General features: G+C 39.4%; 2 protein-coding genes and 1 non-coding gene across 5 annotated transcripts; 2 read left to right on the top strand and 1 right to left on the bottom strand.

The window, feature by feature from the left end:
* Positions 1 to 97: 97 nt before the first annotated feature.
* Positions 98 to 170, top strand: trnat-ugu. Its single transcript has one exon. It is a non-coding gene; the product is annotated as a tRNA-Thr (tRNA).
* Positions 171 to 3,829: 3,659 nt separating this feature from the next.
* Positions 3,830 to 10,335, bottom strand: cdca5.S (cell division cycle associated 5 S homeolog). 2 transcript variants are annotated; one of them, XM_018259738.2, is made up of 7 exons: positions 9,945 to 10,335; positions 8,171 to 8,226; positions 7,597 to 7,659; positions 6,583 to 6,621; positions 6,195 to 6,236; positions 5,387 to 5,881; positions 3,830 to 4,547 (listed from the first exon to the last, which is right to left on the bottom strand). In XM_018259738.2, exons 1-7 carry the CDS (start codon positions 9,979 to 9,981, stop codon positions 4,467 to 4,469), a joined length of 813 nt encoding a protein of 270 aa, XP_018115227.1. In that variant the 5' UTR covers positions 9,982 to 10,335; the 3' UTR covers positions 3,830 to 4,466.
* Positions 10,336 to 10,355: 20 nt separating this feature from the next.
* Positions 10,356 to 22,808, top strand: zfpl1.S (zinc finger protein like 1 S homeolog). Of its 2 annotated transcripts, none has more exons than XM_018260075.2 (8): positions 10,356 to 10,572; positions 13,255 to 13,370; positions 15,044 to 15,155; positions 17,200 to 17,393; positions 20,814 to 20,889; positions 21,440 to 21,607; positions 22,392 to 22,515; positions 22,607 to 22,808. In XM_018260075.2, exons 2-8 carry the CDS (start codon positions 13,269 to 13,271, stop codon positions 22,791 to 22,793), a joined length of 963 nt encoding a protein of 320 aa, XP_018115564.1. In that variant the 5' UTR covers positions 10,356 to 10,572; positions 13,255 to 13,268; the 3' UTR covers positions 22,794 to 22,808. The 2 variants fall into 2 exon arrangements, with proteins under 2 accessions (XP_018115564.1, XP_018115565.1); XM_018260076.2 differs by having other exon boundaries at positions 13,252 to 13,370.
* The last annotated feature ends 3 nt before the right edge of the window (positions 22,809 to 22,811 follow it).

Genomic DNA, 22,811 nt, shown 5'->3' with positions numbered 1-22,811 from the left:
TGAGTATCCTGGTGACTGGAGAAAGAATTTACTTTTTCATCGCTGTGTAGATACATGCAATGCTGTAAATATTGAATAAAAATTAAGTAATTCAGCTGGCTCCATAGCTCAGTGGTTAGAGCACTGGTCTTGTAAACCAGGGGTCGCGAGTTCAATTCTCGCTGGGGCCTATGTTTACTTTTTGCTTGTGCTGGAGAGTACTGATGTCTGGCTTAGCCCAAACCCCATGGGACCTGTGGGTTTGGTCCAGGATTAAAAAACAGGCTGAAATTTACAATGCGCCCATGACCTTTCTACGTATCACTTTTGGCTCCAGAAGTCACTATTTATAGATTCACACCTGCATGCCCCGCCCTTTTTGTGACATCAGAGAAGGCGGTGGTGCAGGTATATAACCAGCGAGGCTTAGGAGGTTAAGGTCGAGTGCAGGTAGTAAGTGGGGCATTTTAGGCTCAGGAGCAGGTTTCCTTGCTGTGGCCTGAGGATAGTTTTCAGGTCAGAGTCGGACTGGGCCAGTGAAATATTTGTTTTCCTATAGGAAATAAATGCCATCTGCTGGATGCTTTGTGTTATTACATCTAGAGCAAACAAGTTAATGAATTTTCTGTGACTAGTAATCAGAACCACAAATTTGGGCAGTAGGACAAATTCTGGGAAAAAACAGGTGTCAATTACGGCCCTTATTTAAGGAAGGAAGGAGCAAATGTTGTGCATGTGGTTATAGTGTATTTCTATCTGAAAATCTGAGTAAAATGGCTCAGTCCAGACATTGTTCAGAAGAACAGCGTACTTTGATTAAAAAGTTGATTGGAGGGGAGAAATTATATAAAGAAGTGAAGAAAATGATAAGCTGCTCAGCTAAAATGATCTCAAGGTGTTTTAAAATGGCACCAAACCCTGGAAGACGTGGAAGAAAATGGAAAATTACCATTTGGATAGAATAGCCAAAATGGCAAGGTCTAAAGTTACCTGTGATACGGTTACAATTAGAAGACGTCTATGTGAAGCCAAGCTATCGGCAAGAAGCCCCCGCAAAGTCCCAATGTTGAAAAAAAAAAAAGATATGCTGAAGATCTTACAATTTGCCAAAGAACACACTGACAGGCCAAAAGAGAAATGGCGCAACATTTTGTGGACTGATGAAAGATTGTTCTTTTTGGGTGTAGGGGCCACAGTTTGTCAGACAAACACTGAATTGAAGTCACAGTACAGAGTGAAGTCAGGGGCACAAGTATCATGATTTGGGGATGTTTCTTATACTGTGGTGTTGGGCCTATTTATCACATACCAGGGATCATGGATCAGTTTCAATACATCAAATACATGAAGAAGAGCTCATGTTGCCTTATGCTGAAGAGGAAATGTCCTTGAAATGATTCAACAAGACAACGACCCCAAACACACCAGTAAAGGAGCAACATCTTGGTTCCAGACCAACAAGATTGACGTCATGGAGTGACCAGCCCAATCCCTGGACCTTAATCCAATAGAAAACTTGTGAAGTGACATCAAAAATGGTGTTTGTGAGGCAAAAGCAAGAAATGCAGAAGAATTGAGGAGGTTGTTGGAAGTTGGGGGACTCCGTGTAACACAGAGGTGCAGCAGTTCTCAGAAACACTGATTATTATACAACTAAATATTAGTTCAGTCATTCACAAAGGAAAGCAAAATATTTTTCAGTTTATACAGTGAAGTGAGTTTGTAAAGAAGAATGGAGACGTTACTATTTAAAGCCTAAAATTTACCTTTCTTATATCTGCAAATTAATAACTCAAATTTGATACATTTTCCTTCCTAATTTGATTTGGAATAGAAAGTGCAGTGTTCCCAATGCATTTGCGTGTATGGAAATAAAAGCTATTACAGGTATAGGATCTGTTATCTGGAAAACCATTATCCAGAAAGCTCTGGATTACAGAAACTCCATTATATCTAAAATTGTTTTAATTATTTCCTTTTTCTGTGTAATAATAAAACAGTCGCTTGTACTTGATCCCAACTAAGATATAATTAATCCTTATTGGAAGCAAAATCAGCCTATTGGGTTTATTTTATGTTTATATGATTTTCTAGTAGACTTAAGGTACGAAGATCCAAATTACAGGAAAGATCTGTTATCTGGAAAGAGCATTCTGGATAACAGGTCCCATACCTGGCTAAGGATTGACTTTTTTTTTAATTTTTTTATTAAACACGCTATTATTCTGAATACATTTATTTACCCCTCTCCAACATCAGTGGATGTGATGTAACTAAGACGGGATTTAGCAGTTTTGACCCTTTTTTTGGTGCCGCTTGATTTAGGTGCATAAATAAGAGCAACCATGCAATATACCTGGATTACTGGTATTTATCAGTGATGTAGGTTCTTTTTTTCCCTGCTGCCTAAAAGACAAATAAGTGGAATTTTTTTACTCTTTTTTTATTTTGTAGAGCTACCTTTTGCAAAAATAACAGTGTTAAAGAACTAAATTCAACAAAGTAGGTAGAAATGTTTCACATTAGGATTTGACTTCTGGGCCAACCCAAGGCCACCATAATCCTTTAGCAGAAACAGTTTGTGCCTCTGATGATGCCCCAGTAGCTCCTCATCTTCTTTACTATTGCCTCTATAACACATCATGCCTACAGGGTAGTGTTGTGGTGGTTGTATCATGCTGTGGGCCTTCTTATTAAAACAGAAGGAAAAAAATATGGCAGCACAGAGAAATACAAGGGAATATATTTTATCATATTGGTGAAAGTTCATCCTTCAGCAGGCAAACGATAGCTTCATATAATGGCCCAGACAAGACTTGATGTCTGGAACACTATATAAAAACGGAGAGGTGCAACATCTTGGAGCAAATTTGCTTTAAAGAATGGGGGGAAAGGTATTCATCACAAATACAAAGCTGGAAAATATTTACTCTAAAATGGTTAAAAAAAATATATAATAAAAAAATATTATAGTATGGGAATTTAACACCTATGCATTTTTTTTTTCTTTTGAATTTTTACATTATTTGACGGAGTGCTGAAGGACGTAGGCAGGGAATAGTGAATACTGAGGCTTAGCCATCACCACTTCCAAAAAAAATACAACTTCCATGCAGAAGTACTGTATATAGTACTATCAAAGCTTTCTCGTGGAAAGGGATCTGTTGATAGAAATCCCCGAATTGCTTGGTTGGTAGAATCAGCTCACAAAACTTCAAAACAATGGGCCTGGTGGACGTACCCTGAATGGCCAACTTCCACTGCTCTTGCTTCAATTGGTTGAAGTACAGCACCACATAATAAAAATGCTTTTATTAGGAACACTAGCAGGACCTAGATAAGGCTTATCCAGGTCCTGCCAGTGTTCCTAATAAAGGTATTTTTATTCAAGAAAAGAATTGTGGTGCTGTACTTCAACCAATTGAAGCATCTCCAAATTGTCACCCTCTTCCCCAATGAGGCTTATGGTTTATCACAGTTGGGTCTGCTGATATCCAATACCCAGTTGAACCATCAGCAAAGTGGGACTAAAGGATGTTTGTAGGAAACATCATCATCATCTGCCCATGGTTGGGCACCATTGTGTTTATCATTGAGACATTACATCTCTATGTTCACCTCTAGCAATGATTTGGGTGGACAATTTATATATTAGTTGAGGCCAATACTACACTAATGATAAAAATCAAGGGAAAGTTCCATGTCTTTAGATACAAACAGGTTATTTTATGTCCACCCTCCTCCAGGTTATTCGTATGAGAACAGGGTGGTTGTGTGTGAAGTACCTTCTCAGAGCAGTGCAGCTGTATTACATGTGCAAATGGTTTTCTCTGAATTTTGTTTTTGATGCTGATGACGGAGGCACCTATGTCGCAGGAGGCGGTCTGAGGTTAAGTGTTGGGACTAATAAAGCACCAATGGATTCTAGGAGCTGTGTGAGGCACATAGAGAGGGTACAAGAGTCCCGTTTACTGGCCTAATGTAAGCAAGAAGTACAGAGACCCTCAACAAACCTCTAGACACAAACATAAAAACATTTTGTGCAGTGCTTACATTTCTTATAAAAATCTTACACATAATAAACCTGTGCCCAATATTGCAGCTGCCTATAGGCGCTGGCTGTTAATATTGACAAACAAATCACTTTTAGAATAACCCAATAAACTTAAGAATGAAGCTCTCTCTCATTACCATGCACATGATTAAGCTCAGTGGTGTACAAAATAGAAAAGACATGTATGTATAATACATCTAACTTAATATTTATGGCTTTAACATGTAGATGGCAAACTATTAATGAAGGAAATCTCAGCCAATCTGCATTGCCGTTAGTTCAACCAATACCGAAGACTTGACTTTCTAGGTCTTCTCTATGAACACTTATGGATAGAGAATTTGGAGACCATTGGTCTGCTATACTCACACCCTTCTAAACATACATATTTAGAAAGAGAAAAGATGTACACAAAATCCAAAGGAATGAACAGTCACTCGACAGTAAGATCAAACTTTTCAGCTTCCTCGAATTCTGCATTCATAAAGGCCGCCCATTCATCCAGATCCGATTTCTAGATGAGAGGAACAAATATTGTAGCATTAAACATAAAACTTTGGGAATATAAAATGAATTTTAAAAAAAATTTCTGGAAGAGCAGAAATTTATCATGGAAAAGAAGGATGTAAAATTGGAATGTAAATGGAGTATGAAAATAAATCTAGGGAAATAAGAGAAAAAAACCTTAATATGGACCAGGGAAATAGGTTAGAGTGAGTTACAGGATCGGAAGCAGATAAAGGAAGACAGGAAAATTAGAGAGACAGGCATGAGCTGATGGAACTCAATGTCTAGTGAAGAATTAGACTGGACCCTCCAGAATCGCTGGCTAGCTGATTCAATAAATAAATTAATTGAGAGTCCTCATCTACTACTGCGTATCTCTTTAAACTATACTTGTTTCAATATCCAGCTTTGGACTTCTGTGAAAATCTTGCTCGTTTATGGAAAACACAATAAAAAAATCTTGAAGCACAAAAAAAGAATTGTACTGGAAGGTGAAGGAACAATGCATGTATTTCTAACTTCATAGAACCTGCCATGATAAAGCTAAACAATCGTATCTAGATCCTACACAACAATAATGTCGCGATCCTGGTGGATTGAGGATTTATCAGTTTTGAGGGAAAACGTGTCAGCCAAAAGGAAGTAAAACAAAGAGCTGCAGCTCGGGTTCACGTCCTGCTGTTATAATTGTTTGGATAGCGGACCTGAACTAATAGAATACAAAAGCTGGCCCTACATGTGTATGGCTTCTTGTATGGTATGGACTACCCTTTGGCAGAACAACTAATATACTCACAGTCAGACCTTCCCCTATGGTGAAACACAAGTACAAAAACACCACCTCACCTCTATAATGGCGACTTTTCGTTTTCTCCTTTTCTGCTTTGCCAACACAACCCCAGGAATGTTGTGGTCTGGTTCTTCAGGTAACACTGTTCCCAAGATCCTCTCTTTAGTATTTTTCTTCCTGGTCACACCATTACTCTTTTTCAACTCCCCGTCCGGCATTTCAGAGTTCAGCAGTTTATCAAAACCGAACAAAGAGCTACGGCCTGATTTTAGGACTACGTTTGGAGTGGATGTATCAGATGAGTCAGTTTTCCTTGTAGGGCTGTATAAAGATGAGCTGCTATTGAGGGACATTTCCAAACGACTGTAGGAACGACGGACCTTTTGGGACATAATAATGTCTCTGTTATCCTGCTTAGGAGATAATTGGATATTGACAGGAATTGGAGATAGAACATCGATTTTAGGAGCAGAAGATTGGTCAGTCACATCTTTGTGGACTATCTGTGATTGTTCAGAAAATGCATTTTCTTTCTGGATTTTTGGGGAAATCTGGGGAAAAAAAAGAACATATAGATGTCATTACAGAGTGCACCATAGTACTCAGTAATATCCTTTGAAATATGTAAAAGTTTACAGCTAAAGCAGTCATTCAACCCAGAAACATATTTAATACCAACAGAGAGGCAGATGAAAAAGGCAATAAAAAAAAAAATAACACTGAATTGTGACATGGAGTTGCAACAAAATGAAGCACCTGATGTGAATTATAGGAGTAGTTATCCAATATAAACTTTATATGTCTATCTATGCAATGAATATATTTATAAAAATGTGCATTGGATTCTGTATTCTGATAACTCACCCGTGAACTTCTCCTTGGAGCTGGAGTAACATTGGAAACCTGCTTGAAAAAATAAATAAAATTAGTGGGCAATCGATTAACAAGATCCTAAGGCAATGGAAGCAACACAATATATTACAGTCTGACTGACATACTATTTATCTGCACTAAAAAGAAGCTTAAATTGCTATGATTGGGGGAAATGCCCTCATCTTGGCACGTCTCATCCCATCAGTGGGAAGCATGGTGGATCATCAGAAACTTGAAATACAGGTCAACAACTGACATGGTGATGTGTGGTTCTAAGGCAGTGAAGGCAGTCTAACCAGTGTTTATATAACGGTTATTTTATTTCATGGCTTTAAGATGAAAATCATGAGTTTTTTTTAATCTCATTGTCTAGACCTACCTTCGGTGTGGACTGAGATCCCGTATTGACAATAGCTGCCTGAAAAGACAAATTGATACGGCATGGAAACATTAGAAAAATGATGAGTTAAAAAGAAAAGGAGATAAAAAATCGGAATTCATTTTTAAAGGAGAAGTTAATGCAAAATCACTGGAGGGTCACCAACGGTGATTAGGAGCTTCTACAAATACATCCTGGGCTGGATCAGGTTTTATCAAACAGGAGCAGCTGCGCAAGGTATCAGGGAAGCAATTAAAATAACATTTTGGCATTCTCCAATGATTATACCTTCTTTAAATTTTCCCTAACAGAGTTCAATCCTGCTTCTTATTAGAAACACAACATTTGTAAGCGGAGGATCCAACGCTGCAGACTGTTTGTACTCTGCTAATGGCAGGTTTGGCCCTTGAGAGCTGCTAGGGGGCAAGATAATCAAAACTGTCAAAAATTGAAGGCAGTTACACTAGCAAAAAAGAAATCTGAAAAAGAGCCTGAAACGCTTTGCAGAAGATTTGTTTTAAAACATTTGCTGCACTCTAAGCTGGAAAGTAGCTATATAATTCTATTACAGGTATAGGACCTTTTATCCAGAATGCTCGGGGGTTTTCCAGATAACAGATCTTTCCGTAATTTGGATCTTCATAATCTACTAGAAAATCATGTGAACTATGAACTGTAGATCCCAAAGATATCTGAAGCACTGAAGAATAGGACCAAGAACACTATTGCTCAAATGTGGGGATTTACAGTTGTGATAATGCTCTTTCCACAGAAATTATATTGGCTCACACTACAGTAAACACATGCTTGAAGTGTAAGATTAAGAAAAACGCATTTAAAACAAGTTTAGGTTCCAATATTTCCCCCCTCTGGAGTCGCAATATAATGTCCCCTGGCTAATGTGAAAGGAACAGGATACATCCTTTTAAATCTGCACCAGTTCTCATATCGTTATTATAAAATCAGAAGGAGGGTAAGACTTTTTGTTTCCCATCAAGGTGACAGTATATTTACCAGTGTTTTTCTGGGCATTATTTTCTTGACCGTAATGGACCGTTTCATGATAGGTTCTGGGATCTGAAAATAAAAGAAGACTAAATGAAAATTAACGTAAAAGGCGTAGATCAACTTCAATTTAAGTATGATGTAGACGGTGATGTTATGAGACGATTTCCAATTGGATGATATTATTTACTTATTTTTTGTGGATTATTTATGTTTTTGTTGCTATCTGGTTGCTAGGGTACAATTTATCTAGCTACAAGGCAGTGGTTTGGATGAGAGACTGGAAGGGGTTGAAAAGATAGAGAAGTAATGGAAAATAAAATGGCAATAAACCTGTAGCCTCACAGAGCAACCGTTTTTTTGGCTGCCAGGGTCTTTGAACGAGTTTTGTAATGTTGGATAAGGGTAGAAGAAGAATAAAACATGGGCTGGTGTAAGTTTACATGTAGACCACCCTGTGACAGAATGCAGAGTTAATAACACATTGGACCAAGAATTGGCTTTTTATTGATTTCTCGTCTATTTGTTTCCTGCTGATGTTACAGAGCTGGATAATAAGAGGGAAATAAAGCGAAGAACATACTGGACTGTCTGAAGTAGATTTTCTCTGGGATCTTCTTTTAGGTGGAGAGATGATAGCTGCAAATGAAAAAGAAAAAAAGGAGATGTGAGATGCGAGTATTAATATAATAGATCCAATAACCCCAGACATACCAGGACAGAATAATGGAAGGGTAATGTAATATCTGGGTAATGGCGATACGTTTTGATCACTACTGTAAGGAAGTAGCACCGCTGTCTAGATCAGTATCCCATTCACATTCACTGATATTACTCAGAAAAGCATCTGTAAGAGTGACGGGAGACTGGGGTACAGAGGCCAAAATGTGGGAACTCCCGACTTCTACACAAGTCAGTCCCCATTGCATGCTGGGTATTGTAGTCTTACATTCAACTTGGCAAATTGTTACACAAAAACCACATTACCCAACATGCATTGGGACACACAGGCTTGGCACATTAGGGCAAGAAAAAAAACAATGGCTGGTTTCCAAAAAGTAGCCCAAATCCGTACCTTGGCTAGTTTGTACTTTCAAAGCCTGGGCTTTAGGGCAGAGACACAGGCGAAGATTTGGGAAGATGTAGTCGCCCATCAACAAATCTCTTCTACAGGCGACTAATCTCCCCAAAAAGCTTTCCCGTCGGCTAGAATCTAACAGCTCTTTCATTTCCAAAGTCGCCTGAAGTTTCCTTGTGAGGCAGCGCTCCGAGTGCCGTCCCGCCAATGATTTCGATTCTAGCCGGGGGGAAGGCAGTTCGTTTCTTCTTTGGGCGACTAATCTCCCCGAAAAGCCTTCCCGTCTGCTAGAATGTAAATCACCAGTGGGATGGCACTCTGAGCACTTTATTTTCCGAAGTTTCGTTGTGGGGCAGCGCTCCCAGTGCCATCCTGCCGCGATTTAGATTCTAGCCAGCGGGAAGGCTTTTCAGGAAGTTTATTCAAACGAAGAGGCAAACTGCCTTCCCGCCGGCTAGAATCTAAATCACAGGCAGGATGGCACTCGTATCGCTGCCTCACGATGAAACTTTGGAAAACAAAGAGCTCCAATTGCCATCCCACTGGTGATTTACATTCTAGCCGGTGGGAAGGCAGTTTGACTCTTCTTCAGGCGACTAATCTCCCCGAAAAGCTTTCCCGTCGGCTAGAATGTAAATCACCAGCGGGATGGCACTCTGAGCACTTTATTTTCCGAAGTTGCCCAAAGTTTCATCATGGGGCAGCGCTTCCAGTGCCATCCTGCCTTTGATTTAGATTCTAGCCGGCGGGAAGGCAGTTTGCATCTTCTTCGGGCGACTAATCTCCCCAAAAAGCCTTCCTGCGGGCTAGAATCTAAATCACCGGCGGGATGGCGCTGGGAGCGCTGTACCATGATGAAACTTTGGAAGACAAAGAGCTCCGAGTGCCATCCCGCCAATGATTTAGATTCTAGCCGGCAGGAAGGCTTTTTGGGGAGATTAGTCGCCCGAAGAAGATGTAAACTGCCTTCCCGCCGGCTAGAATCGGAATCACCGGCAGGATGGCACTCGTATTGCTGCCTCACGATGAAACTTCGGGCGACTCCAGAAAACGAAGCGTTCCGAGTGCCATCTCACTTGTGATTTCGATTCTAGCTGACGGGAGGCAGTTCGGGGAGATTCGTTGTCTGAAGAAAAGGCAATTTGTTGCCGGGTAACTAAATCTCCCCCGAATCTTCGCGCGTGTCTGTTCCCTTAAATTATTTGCCCCATTTGACTGGAAAACCACCAACCCTGCTGCCTCATTGTTCCCCCCATAAGCAAATCCCAAGTGATCTCACCAAGTCCCCCTCTGCTTCTCTTCTTCCCCTCAGACATGGCGCCGGCACTTGTGGATAATATTCCTCAGTCAGTGAAACTCTCCTCAGTTGTTCCAGGTAAAACTTCCACTGGAGATTCTACCTCGTCACATGATCTCAACAACCTGCGCTTCGCTCGGGTTTCCCATCCCCCACACACTCCCGGTTACACACGAGGCTACGAGCCTTACACATCGCTCGGATTCCTCTCGTAAATATCTACAGCTCCTCCTCTTACTATTGACCAAATGTATAAACCTGTCAGAAGTCGATTCTGATATCAAGAAAAGCGAGCCTTTCAAATATCCCGCGTTCGCTCTGTAAACCGGAACTGGAAGTGACGCGGCGTGTGTTCGGCTACAGCCGCCGCCTTCCGCGTCGCGGAAATGACGTCACAACTGGGCGACGCGTTCGCTTGCTGTCACTGTCACCCGGAAGAGACGTGGCAGAGAAGAATGGAATAGGGTGATGTGAGGGCAACAAACTGTGTAATAATAGAAAGAGAAATCTGTGCCGGGTGGAAGCAGGAGTGGCAAGTAGTAAATGAAGGGGAAGTGGATTGGGGCTGAACTAATCCCTGAGGCCGCTGTGTCGATATAGAACTAGTCAGGTAGGAACGCTTTAAAGGAGAACTAAACCCTAAAAAAATGATTGTGGCTAAAAATTCGTGTATTGTCGCTTCAATCTTATATTTAATTCACAACCTGCCAAGTGGTGCTTATTGCTGTTTAAAGGAGAACTAAACCCTAAAAATGAATATGGCTAAAAATGTCCTATTTTATATAGTGAACTTATTGTCAATAGCAGCAATGATCCAGGACTTCAAACTTGTCACAGGGGGTCACCATCTTGGAAAGTGTCTGTGACACTCACATGCTCAGTGGGCTCTGATTGGCTGTTGAGAAGCTAAGCTTAGGGCTCGTCACTAATTATCCAGCAGCAGAAAATGAGCTTCCCTGACTGTAATATAAGCTGATGCTACAGGTTTGCTGATTATTCAATTCTGATGCTAATTGCACTGGTTTCTGTGCTGCCATGTAGTAATTATGTGTATTAATTACTAATCAGCCTTATATTGTGACATTTCTATTCTATGTGTACTGTATATTGTGAGTGGCTCCCTAAGCTCAGTAAGTGACAGCAGCACAGAGCATGTGAATCAGTGAATCAGCAGAAAAGAAGATGGGGAGCTACTGGGGCATCTTCAAGTGACAATTACTTAGAAAAACTGAAAACGATCAACCTGACCTATAGGTAACTTTTCATGTAGATTAATATTTTGAAAAGAACATTTTTTTAGTGTCAGTATCACTTTAAGTGCGGATCTAGTTCTTTTGGACTCCAGGATTCTCTCCTCGTCGGCTGCCAAAGTATTCAAGGCTTTCAGGTATCAACAGCAGCAGATTACGCTTATGCTGGATCATATGAAAATACATATAGAAGGTTTATACACGAGAGAGAGTGAAGGGGGAATTGAACCCACCGCGAAAAACGTTCTGGAAGCTGGTCACCATATATAGTTTTCCAAGAACTGGTCTTCAGAATGTATTTGAAGGGGATTCCATCATTTGCCCTTCTTTGCTCTGCAGCTGCCGGCTTAGAACTTTGGCAGTTTTCTGGTTGCTAAGGCTTTACCCAAGCAACCAGGCAGCAGTTTGAAATTGAACTGGAAGCTGAACAGGGGAGGCGCTGATAGAAAACCAGTCGCTTATAACAATAACACTGATGTTTTTTTGCCAAGTATAGGTCTTTATATAACTTCGCTAAAGTTACTTTAAAGGAGACATATAGGATGAATGGGGAAAAACCCCTAATTTTGTAGGCAATAATGTATTTGATATGGTGCTGGTTTCACTTTGGGCTAAAAATGAATATCTTTAACAAAAGCCCCTTTATTGGAACTCTCCATAGATGTGTGTTGGTCCCCTGTCCAAGTTTCAAATGAGGGGTGGGCGTGTCTTAACATTCCCTACCAGAAGCACAGCAGGAGGGGGACAGCCAATCACAGCCCTGCAGTCACACAAGCAAAGACAGGGTTCAGTTCCCTATCAGGTCAGCCAAGCTGCTGATTGGTTCCTGTCCTACAGTGCAGTGAGTTGAGTCCCCTGCACAGCCTGGGAAAGGAGGCAGCAGGAATTTGCAGAAATTTACAATAACGTAACCACAAACAAAACTTTGTAAAGCATATTCCTTCTATTTCTGAAAGAGTTTAATGCACTTGTAAATTCAAAATTTTTTTTTTAACATAATGGGGCCCATTTACTTAGGTCGAGTGAAGGAATAGAGGAAAAAAACGTCGAATTTTGAATGTTTTTTTTTGGCTACTTCGACCATCGAATGGGCTACTTCGACCTTCGACTTCGATTCGAACGATTCAAACTAAAAATCGTTCACCTAGTTGACCATTCCATAGTCGAAGTACTGTCTCTTTAAAAAAATACTTCGACCCCCCTAGTTCGCCACCTAAAACCTACCGAGGCCAATGTTAGTCTATGGGGAAGGTCCCCATAGGCTTCCTAACAATTTTCTGATCAAAGGAATATCCTTTGATCGATGGATTAAAATCCTTCGAAATCGTTCGATCGTAGGAATAACGCTAAATCCTTCAACTTTGAAGGATTTCAATTCGGCAGTCGATGCTGCAACCTTACTGTTAACCTTTTAACAACCAGAGTGACGGATAGCTAAAGATTTCAAAGAGGCTGTTCACTAATTACATTTTTGTGGGGAGGGTTTACATGTCCTTTAAAGGACAAGGAAAGTCTAAAATAGAATAAGGCTAGAAATGCTGTATTTTGTATTCTAAATATAAACATGAACTAACTGCACCACAAGCCTAATCAAACAAATGATTTATGCTTTCAAAGTTGGCCACAGGGGGTCACCATCTTGTAACTTTGTTATACATCTTTGCAAGACCAAGACTGTGCACATGCTCAGTGTGATCTGGGCTGCTTAGGGATCATCATAAACAATGCTGTTTGAGTTCTGCATGGCTGGGAAGTAAGGCGGGGGCTCCCCCTGCTGTTCATAAGTATGATTGTTTCCCTGCAGAGCAGTTAGGGACCGTCTGACAATTCCTATCCACAGCAGTAAATGAAGGGAGAATTTCACTGCATACAGTCAGGTTTCTTATAAAAACAGTACATATTTTTTAATTAAAGTAAATTGGAGATAGGTTTCTTTTTCATTAAAGAAAGTAAAAATGGGATTTTATTTTTTTGCCTTTCCTTGTCCTTTAAGAGAACTATGTCTGATTCCTTTCTGTCATTATATCTGTTTTTCTCAGCAGCTGTTCCTGTCACCATGGGGCTGTGCAAATGTCCTAAGAGGAAAGTGACCAATTTATTCTGCTTTGAGCACCGTGTAAATGTTTGTGAACACTGCCTGGTGGCCAACCACGCTAAGGTGATCTAAAATTTTAAGAAGTGAAAACATATTACACTTATGACACAGTAGTGGGGCTTTAGTGTCGACTTTTTATCAAGTTTATGTTCACTATTCCTCTCTCAGCATCTGTTTCTCTTCATTCTCTCTTCATGCAGCAGTTGGGTGTCAGATATTCACTGACAGTTACATCCAATATATCTTATAGGGGGGCTCCTTTTGCCTAGAAGATGTATTAGATGTATTAGAGCTCACTCTATTAAACTCACCAGACATCATGTCTCTCTACATGCAGGATTTGTGCAAAAGGCAGTTGTTTTGTTAGATTTGGTTTGTACTGGAATCCGTTATTTGAGTTAGAGTACTGCAGCGGGTCGGGTACCATGCAGCAGTTGGGTGTCAGATATTCACTGACAGTTAGATCCAATATATCTTATAGGGGGGCTCCTTTTGCCTAGAAGATGTATTAGAGGTCACTCTATTAAACTCACCAGACATCATGTCTCTCTACATGCAGGATTTGTGCAAAAATTGTTAATTTTCTTTGTTCTCAGTTATTTGAGTTTCTATACATGAAACAAAGAATTTTTATAACCAAAGCCTATTTATTGTGATCATAGAAAAGTTCTGATGCTTCTGTTAACAGAAGAGATACAAAAAGGTCAAATGATAAAAATGAACAGTTAGAAATATGTGATTGGCTGAAGGAGGCACTGGGGATATTCACAAACTTCTTCAAAAACAACTCACATCAGTGAGTTTATGTGGGGAGGCCGAACTTCGAATTCATGTGAATTTTTTTAAAACTCCCACAAACTCGAAAATTCGACCAATTGAAATGTATTAATAAAATCGAATTCTGGTGAATAGAATCGACCCGAAAACTCGAATTTGATTTGAATTTAAAAAACTTGATTCAAGTTTTTTCTTGACTTGTCAGGAAGGCTGCATACAACTCCAAATTTATCCCTGGACCTCTGGAGGTTTTAGGTGGAGAATAGTCGAATTTGAGTTCTTAAAGGGCCAGAGTATGATAAATCTTGAAAATTTAATTCAATTCATTTTTTTAAAAAACTCGAATCAGTGTTGAATAACTCCCTGGTAGAATTTGACAGTTTTGACCATAAAAAGACTATAAAATTCAAATGATATGTATTAATAAAATCAGATTTTTAACACTTGAATGAATAGAATCGAACCGAAAAATCGAATTCAAATTGAATTTGAGAAAACTCGAATGTCGGGAAGGCTGCAAACAACTCCAAATTGATCCCTGGACCCCTGGAGGTTTTAGGTGGCGAATAGTTGAATTTGAGTTCATAAAGGGCCTGAGTATGTTAAATCTCGAAAATTTAATTCAAATTTTTTTTAAAAAAATCGAATTTGACAGTTTTGACTGTAAAAAAACTAGAAAATTCAAATTTTGAATTCGATCCTTGATAAATCTGCCCCTTAGAGTAATGACACACTGACAAACAAGAGACCCTGGTGCTCCTGTTATTGAGGTGGATGGAAGTTGAATATCACAGTTTATGACAGTTGGTTTTCCACTCACAAATACATATTTGAGCATTTTCAGGCCAAACCAAACTGTCACTTATTTTTCTGACACAATGGCTATCATGTATACTCGGTAAATGAGTCCGTGTGTGTTGTTTTTTACACAACTCTGTTGTTTCTCTCCCTTTAACTAGTGCATTGTCCAGTCCTACCTCCAGTGGCTTCAGGACAGTGATTACAACCCAAACTGTCGCCTGTGTAACACACTTCTCTCCTCCAAGGAAACCGCACGACTAGTTTGTTACGGTATGTAGGTTTATATTATGTGTTCTGACTTTTATAAAGAGATGGAGATGGGATACTGCAGCGATAAAGACTTCAAACCTGATACACTCTAGACTGGATAAGTACCTGAACATATTGTATGGCTTTAGAGCAGGGAAAACCTCTGAAAGGCTTTAAAGGAGAAGTAAAGCTACCAAAGCAGTTTATTGCCAATAGATTAGCCACAATAGTGCAAGCTATAACACTATATTTATTCTGCAGAATGCTTTACCATACCTGAGTTAACAGCTCTAAAAGCTCTCTCTGTTTGTTTAGAATAGCAGCTGCCATATTAGCTTGGTGTGACATCACTTCCTGCCTGAGTCTCTCCCTGCTCACTCATAGCTCTGGGCTCAGTTTACAGCAGCGAGGGGAGGAGGGAGAGAGGAGCAAACTGAGCATGCTCAAGCCCAAGCCCTGGAGGTTTAAACTGAAAACAGTTAGTCTGATACAGAAGCCCATGAGTACACAATAGAAGGAAAGAAAGCTGCTGTTTCTTTTGACAGAGGACTCAGAGCAGCATTACTTTGAGGGGTTACTGGTGTATTTATATAGATCTTTCTGATAAAGCTCAATTAGTTTCTGATTGTTGGTGTTTCAGATAATGACAATATTAGAGGTGGGCTGCAGATCCTGAAGCCCCTGCAGAGGATGTACTGGTGTATTAAAGGGGTAGTACAGGTTACACTTCTTTTGTATTTGATGAAAACTGTTCTCGTCAGGTTTCATTATTTTTAAATTCATATTTAGCGTTTTTTATAGGGATGCAACGAATCCTGGATTCAGTTCAGGATTTGGCCGAATCCTTCTGCCTGGCCTAACCAAATCCTAATTTGCATATGCAAATTAGGGGTGGGGAGGGAAATTGCGTGACTTTTTGTCACAAAACAAGGAAGTAAAAATTGTTTCCCCCTTCCCACCCCTAATTTGCATATGCAAATTAGGATTCAGTTTGGTATTTGGCCGAATCTTTTGCAAAGGATTCGGGGGTTCGGCCAAATCCAAAATAGTGGATTCCGTGCATCCCTAGTTTTTTAATCTGAGGTTTTCTTATTTTGGATTTAAACAGTATATGATGGCTCGTTATTCACAAAACCTAAAGGCAGGCATTTGTTTGAATGTCATAATATAGGATAATTAAGCATGTGTGAATAGAAAGGTACACAGTAAAATAGAATTATAACAGTATATTTAGCCTCTTGCAAAAAGTACATATAAAAGAGATCTTCCTTTTATTATTATTTATTATTATTAACATTTATTAATAAAGCGCCAGCATATTTCGCAGCGCTGTAAAGTAAATGTGTTTATACAACTAAATCACATCAATTATATACATAGAACATATGGAGTTACATACATCACAACCAATAGCAGTACAAAAGGTGAGGAAGGCCCTGTGCAAAGGAGCTTACAATCTAAGTGGAAGGGAATGAGACACAAGGCGTGGGAGTGGGCAAGATCAGAATTGAGTGAGTGAGAGATGTGGTACTGTATGTGGTGTTGCATTTGGTAGTTAAGCAGAGTGAGGGAGGCTTCTCTAAAGAAGTGTGTATAAGAGATCTTTTGAAAGCAGAAAGGTTGGGAGAAAGTCGGACAGACCGTGGGAGAGAATTCCAGAGGAGGGGAGCAGCCCTTGTTTAGAACCAGATCAACTTTTGTGTGAACATAAATGAGCTTCGTAATGTTTCATATTGATAAATAGGGATGGTTGAATTTGACCCGTTTCGCCCAAAAAAATTTTTTTGACTGACGGGCCAACGTTTTTCTCCCATTGGAGTCTATGGGCGTCATTTCCACGGGGGATAAACAAAAGGCTATCCCCCATATGCAATAAAAGGCACTAAGTTTGGCCAGGAGCAGTAACCTATAGCAACCAATAGGATCTTTGCTTTTAAACAGGTGACCAGTAAATTCTACCTTCTGATTGGTTACTGCTCCTGGGCAAACTTAGTGCCTTTTACTACATCACCCCCTTTGTGTTATAGTGGCTGGATGCATAATACATACGTTTTTGTTGTTACAGATTTATTCCACTGGTCCTGCCTCAATGACTTGGCAACGCAACTGCCTCCAAATACAGCACCTGCCGGTTATCGTTGTCCAAACTGCCAGGGACCTGTGTTTCCGCCTGGCAACTTAATAAGCCCCGTGGCTGCGACCCTTCGAGAGAAGCTCTCTACTGTCAACTGGGCCAGGGCTGGCCTTGGTCTCCCTTTAGTGAGTCACACACCTTTCTCTTTCATTGCTAGCTATTTTAAAGGGGTGGTTCACTTTTAAATTAACTTTTCGTATGTTATAGAATGACTAATTCTAAGCAACTTTTCAATTGGTCTTCTTTCTTTATTTTTTTACATTTATTTTAGTATTTGCCGTTTTCTTGTGACTCTTTCCAGCTTTCAAATGGGGGGTCACTGACCCCATTTAAAAACAAATGCTCTGTAAAGGTGGCCATGGACATAGAGATCCGCTCGTCGCAATGTCGCCAAACAAGTGGATCTCTCCCTGAGCGATATCTCCCGCGATCCGATCGTGGGCCCTAGGGCCCAACAATTGGATCATAATGCATCTGATGCAGGCGGTCGGATCACGGGACCGCACAGATGCCCGGATGGCCCCACACATGGCCAGTAATCTGTCGGCAGCTTTTATCGGCCCGTGTATGGGGGCTTTTAGGCTACAGATGTTTTGTTATTTTGTTACTGCTACTTTTTATTTCTCCTCTTACTATTCGGGCCCTTTCCTATTCATATTCCAGTCTCTTATTAGGATTAATGCATGGTTGCTAGGGTAAATTGGACCCTAGCAACCAGATTGCTTAAAATAGCAATCTGGATAGCTGTAGAATAAAAAGCTAAATAACTAAAAAAAAAACACAAATGAAAACCAAAGGCAAATCCGAATATCCCCCTCTACATCATACTAAAAGTTAACTCGAAGGTGACAACCCCTTTAAAGGATAAGTAAACCTTTAAAATAAGTGAATGTAAAATTGATGGGGGGACTATTCTAAGCACTTTTGCAATGTACATTCATTATTTATTTATTTTTATTCCAAGATATTAAAGGATACATGTACTGTTAATATAAATGAATTGTGTTACAACAGCGCCACCTGCTGGTCAGTTTCCCACCAGTCTGACCAGCAAGTAGTCAAGGAAGTTGTCAGGAGAAAGAAAGAGGCTGATGTTCTTCTGCTTAGGAATAAAATTAAAAACCTTTCTCACATCTTTCCCCTCATCAATTTTACATTCACTTATTTTGAAGGTTTACTTATCCTTTAAGGAACATTTTAAGAAATGAAACTCCAAGTTTCAAGTTGTAAAGATTTTTTTTTTTATCTTCCTGATAAAAACAGAAAACAATAGGAACAGTGATAGGGACACAGAGAATTACACAGACATTCATGTCTCCTGTATTCTGCTACTAATTACTGCTTTGTTTATCATTTTTTTTTTTTAAAATAAGTTTTTATTAAGTTTTCATAACAAATAAAATAAAATACAAAATCAACAAATAAAGGAATTTGGAAAGTCTGACAAAAAGGACTTGATATACAGTATCGGTATAGTTAAAATACACCACAACAATAGAGAACATCTCGGCATCATTTATGTCAATCATCAGATCATAGTCTATATATTCCTGTTTCCATATATCAGATTAATGGTTAACATTAATAGCATCTTGAACTCAGCCTTTGATTTATGTGATGACTCCTGGGGGGTGAGAGGGGACCCATGTCTGAACCTTGCTGTAAATTGTGAATGTATTGTTCTGTTTCTTGAACCATAGTATTATTTAGTAGTAATTCCGTATCGTACCACGTGGTGTGCCGAAATACATAAATTGTGAGGTGTCTGATATGTGATGGAAGTGAGCTAATGTAGCACATCCATGTTGAAAAGAATTTTTCGGTAGATTTTTCCATATTTGTAGTAGAATCTAACCAATCCATATGGAAAATAAAGTGCAATTTTTGTTTGATCAGAGAAAATGGAGGCGGAGCTACAGCTAGCCAGTGGTGTAGGATGGATTTTTTTGTTGCTGCCATTAATCGTTCCGCTAAGTGTTTCTCAGAGCGGGTAAGTTTTAGTTGTGGGGGAGGTATGCCAAAAATTGCCCAGATTAGTGTAAATGTATCGGTTCGTTGTGTTAGGGATTTCCAATATTCTTGAACTTCACCCCATAAATGTTGAATCTGTGGGCATAGCCAAAGACAGTGTACGAGGTCCGCTCTAACCTGGTGGCATCTCAAACAATTATCCGAATTTAAAATACCCATACGGTGTCTTCTGAGTGGGGTGAGATAAGAATTATGGAGTATCTGTAAGGACATTTCCTGGTATTTGCTAGCGGAAATAGTTTTCATCGCTTTGGTGTGATGTTGAAGAATTTGAGCAGCATCCACCTGTGGAACTGCAGCAGTCCAAGTAGCTAAAAGGGAATCTGTCTGTTCCGTTGATAATGTAGTTCTAATTATCCGATATATTTGTGATATGGTTTTGTCTGTATTATATCTAGGCCATAGAGTGTTAAATAAGCTGTTTTTATCCTGTGGTGAAAGAAGTCTTAGTACTTTAGTTGTGTAATGAATAATTTGGTTTAGCAACATATGGTCGTTCGCCAAAAACGGGAATTTTTGAATCAATTTTTCTTTTGGTAGTACAGTGTAGGTAGCACTGATAATGTCTTTCACTATTTTTAGATTTTGATTGTGCCAATCTGTCAAAGTTCTATTATTGTTCCCCATGGGGAAGTTTGGATTGTTGGACCAGGATAGATAGATGGAACTACTGGGCGTTAGTTTAAACCTGCGTCTCACTGAGTACCACGTTTTATAAGTGTCTATAAATAGAGGATGTTCGTACATGTCTCGGGGAATATCCCTTTGTGAAGCATGGAGAAGGTAGTTCAAAGACATACCTCCTGTCAACAATTGATCAAGTTCCAATGAGGTGTATATATTTCTACCGTATATCCAGTCCCCTGCAAACCGAAGTAAAGATGCCTCATTATATTCCCTGATGTTCGGAAAATTAACCCCTCCCATGTCTTTAGTTTGTTGTAATTTAAACATACTTATTCTCGAATGTTTTTGTTTCCATATGAATAGTCTTAGCATTTTAAGTAGTCTTTTATGGTCAGATTGTTTTATGCTGTAAGGTAGCATTTGAAATTGATATAGCAGTTTGGGGAATAAAATCATTTTAATTAAATGTATTCTTCCCAGAAAGGTCAAATTTAATGTGTCCCATTTTTTGAGATCCTGCTGTATGTTATCAATGGTATGTCGAATATTAAGTGAGTATATTTCAGTATGTTTTCTAGCTAGTTTAATACCCAAATATGTAATATGAGATTTCGCTAATCGAAAGGGGAACTCAGCATTTTTATTTAATGAATTCGCCCGATCTCCCAATTCAAGTGCTTCAGATTTGTTTAAATTAATTCGAAAACCTGCAAAGGTACTAAAGGTTTGAATCGTTTCCAATATCGTGGCTAGTTCGGTTTGAGGTTGATTGACAAACAGCAGGATTTGTTTATCATTTTAATTATAAATTCATACATTGTTCACATTTTGTCACCATTAAACTCGCAGTTCTTCGATTATTCTTTCTCTCTTTTATTGGTCAATAGATTGAAGTAGCAGAGCCTGTAGATGACACAATATCACATGATGAAACAGATTACAGGGACTGGTCAGTTGTTAATTGTGAGTATATAATTACAGTGTGTTTGAGGAATATTTCTTCATATATATATATACATATTAGTTTACATAATATCTGTAGCATTTAGCACATTGCTTTGTTTATGTAAGTTATGGGATTGCATAGATATCTAGGGATGCAACGAATCCACTATTTTGGATTTGGCCGAACCCCCGAATCCTTCGGAAAGATTCAGCCGAACCGCCAAATCCTTCGGAAAGATTTGGGCGAATACCGAACCGGATCTGCATATGCAAATTAGGGGTGGGAAGGGGAAAACATTTTTTGCTTCCTTGTTTTGTTGCAAAAAATCACGTGCTTTCCCCCCATTTGCATATGCAAATTCGGATTCGGTGCAGCCGTGCAGAAGGATTCGGCCGAATCCGAATCCTGCTGAAAAAGGCCGAATCCCGAACCGAATCCTGGATTCAATACATCCATATAGATATCCATTCTGATGCTGTATGCATGTGCTTAAACATATCTTTGAGGGTAATCTCGTTGGCGTGGTTACGGGTCTTTTAACAGTTGACATTTCTTACTATTTTTCAGCATCCAGTGATAACTTGTCAGAAACCCCAGAAACAACATCACAAACTGCCTATGCGTACGCCTCTGTGCCCCCTAGTGCTGTACAAAATAATTTGAATGGAAACATGTCACAGGAACATGCTGTTATTACCAGAGACACTGGATCTGAAAGTGTTAACATTAATGCAGGTAAATGAGATTTAAAGGGGAACTAAAGTCTAAAATAGAATAAGGCTAGAAATGCTGTATTTTGTATACTAAATATAAACATGAACTTACTGCACCACAAGCCTAATCAACAAATGTTTTCAAAGTTACCCACAGGGCATCATCGTCTTTTAAGTTTGTTAAACATCTTTGCAAGACCAAGACCGTGCACATGCTCAGTGTGATCTGGGCTGCTTAGGGATCGTCATAAATGATCAAAACAGCACAATTCAAATAATATCTGCCAGAAGCCGATACAGCAAGACTGATTAATAATCAGAATATACAGACTGCACTGGGTCTGTGGATACAAATCTCTACACAGTCACCGGCTGCTCTACAGGGAAACAAACAAAGCTGCTTGAGTTCTGGGAAGTAAGGTGGGGGCCATTTGAAAGTATGATAGTTTCCCTGAAGAGCAGTTAGGGACCGTCTGAAGTTTCCTATCCACAGCAGTCAGAGCAAGTAAAACAAAGGGGGAATTTCACTGCATACAGTCAGGTTTCTTATAAAAACGGCAGACATTTTTTAATTGAATTATATGGGAAATAGGTTTCTTTTTCACTAAAGAAAGTAAAAATGAGATTTTATTTTTTTGCCTTTACATCCCCTTTAAGTATCAGTATGGATGCTCATGGATTGTCAAAAGCAAGGTTATTTGTTAAATAAGAGAGGAGGACACAATGTACTGAAAGGACGTCTTATGGTTATAACATAATAACAATTTCAATTTTTATTTTATTTATTGGTTTCATTTTTTTTAAAGCATCCAGTCTCCGGAAAGTTTACGACACTCGAGAGACTGCCAGAGGCCAAGATGCTGTGATTGATTTTGATGATGATAAATACAGGAGAAGACCTACTCTGAGTTGGCTGGCAAGGATACTCCGGTAAGTGTTTTGTAATGTGCTTTGGTTTGTTTTATATTTCCATTATGGACGTTATTATGTCTTGTCTGACTATACCTTTCTTTAACCATAGAAACCGATCAGGTTCAAAGTCCCGGCCAGCCTCCAGCATGCAGCGCTTTCTAGTTATTCTGATTATTGGTGTCCTTGGGTTCCTAACCTTAATTCTACTCATGTCTAAACTGGGCAGAGCTTCAGCTGATAATGACCCAAATCTTGATCCTCTCTTAAACCCTCATATTCACGTTGGGAAGGAGTAGTCGGATACCCCAAAACAA

Source organism: Xenopus laevis, chromosome 4S, assembly GCF_017654675.1.
Source record: "Xenopus laevis strain J_2021 chromosome 4S, Xenopus_laevis_v10.1, whole genome shotgun sequence".
Lineage (NCBI taxonomy): Eukaryota > Metazoa > Chordata > Amphibia > Anura > Pipidae > Xenopus > Xenopus laevis.
This window is presented reverse-complemented; position numbering and strand designations above follow the sequence as displayed.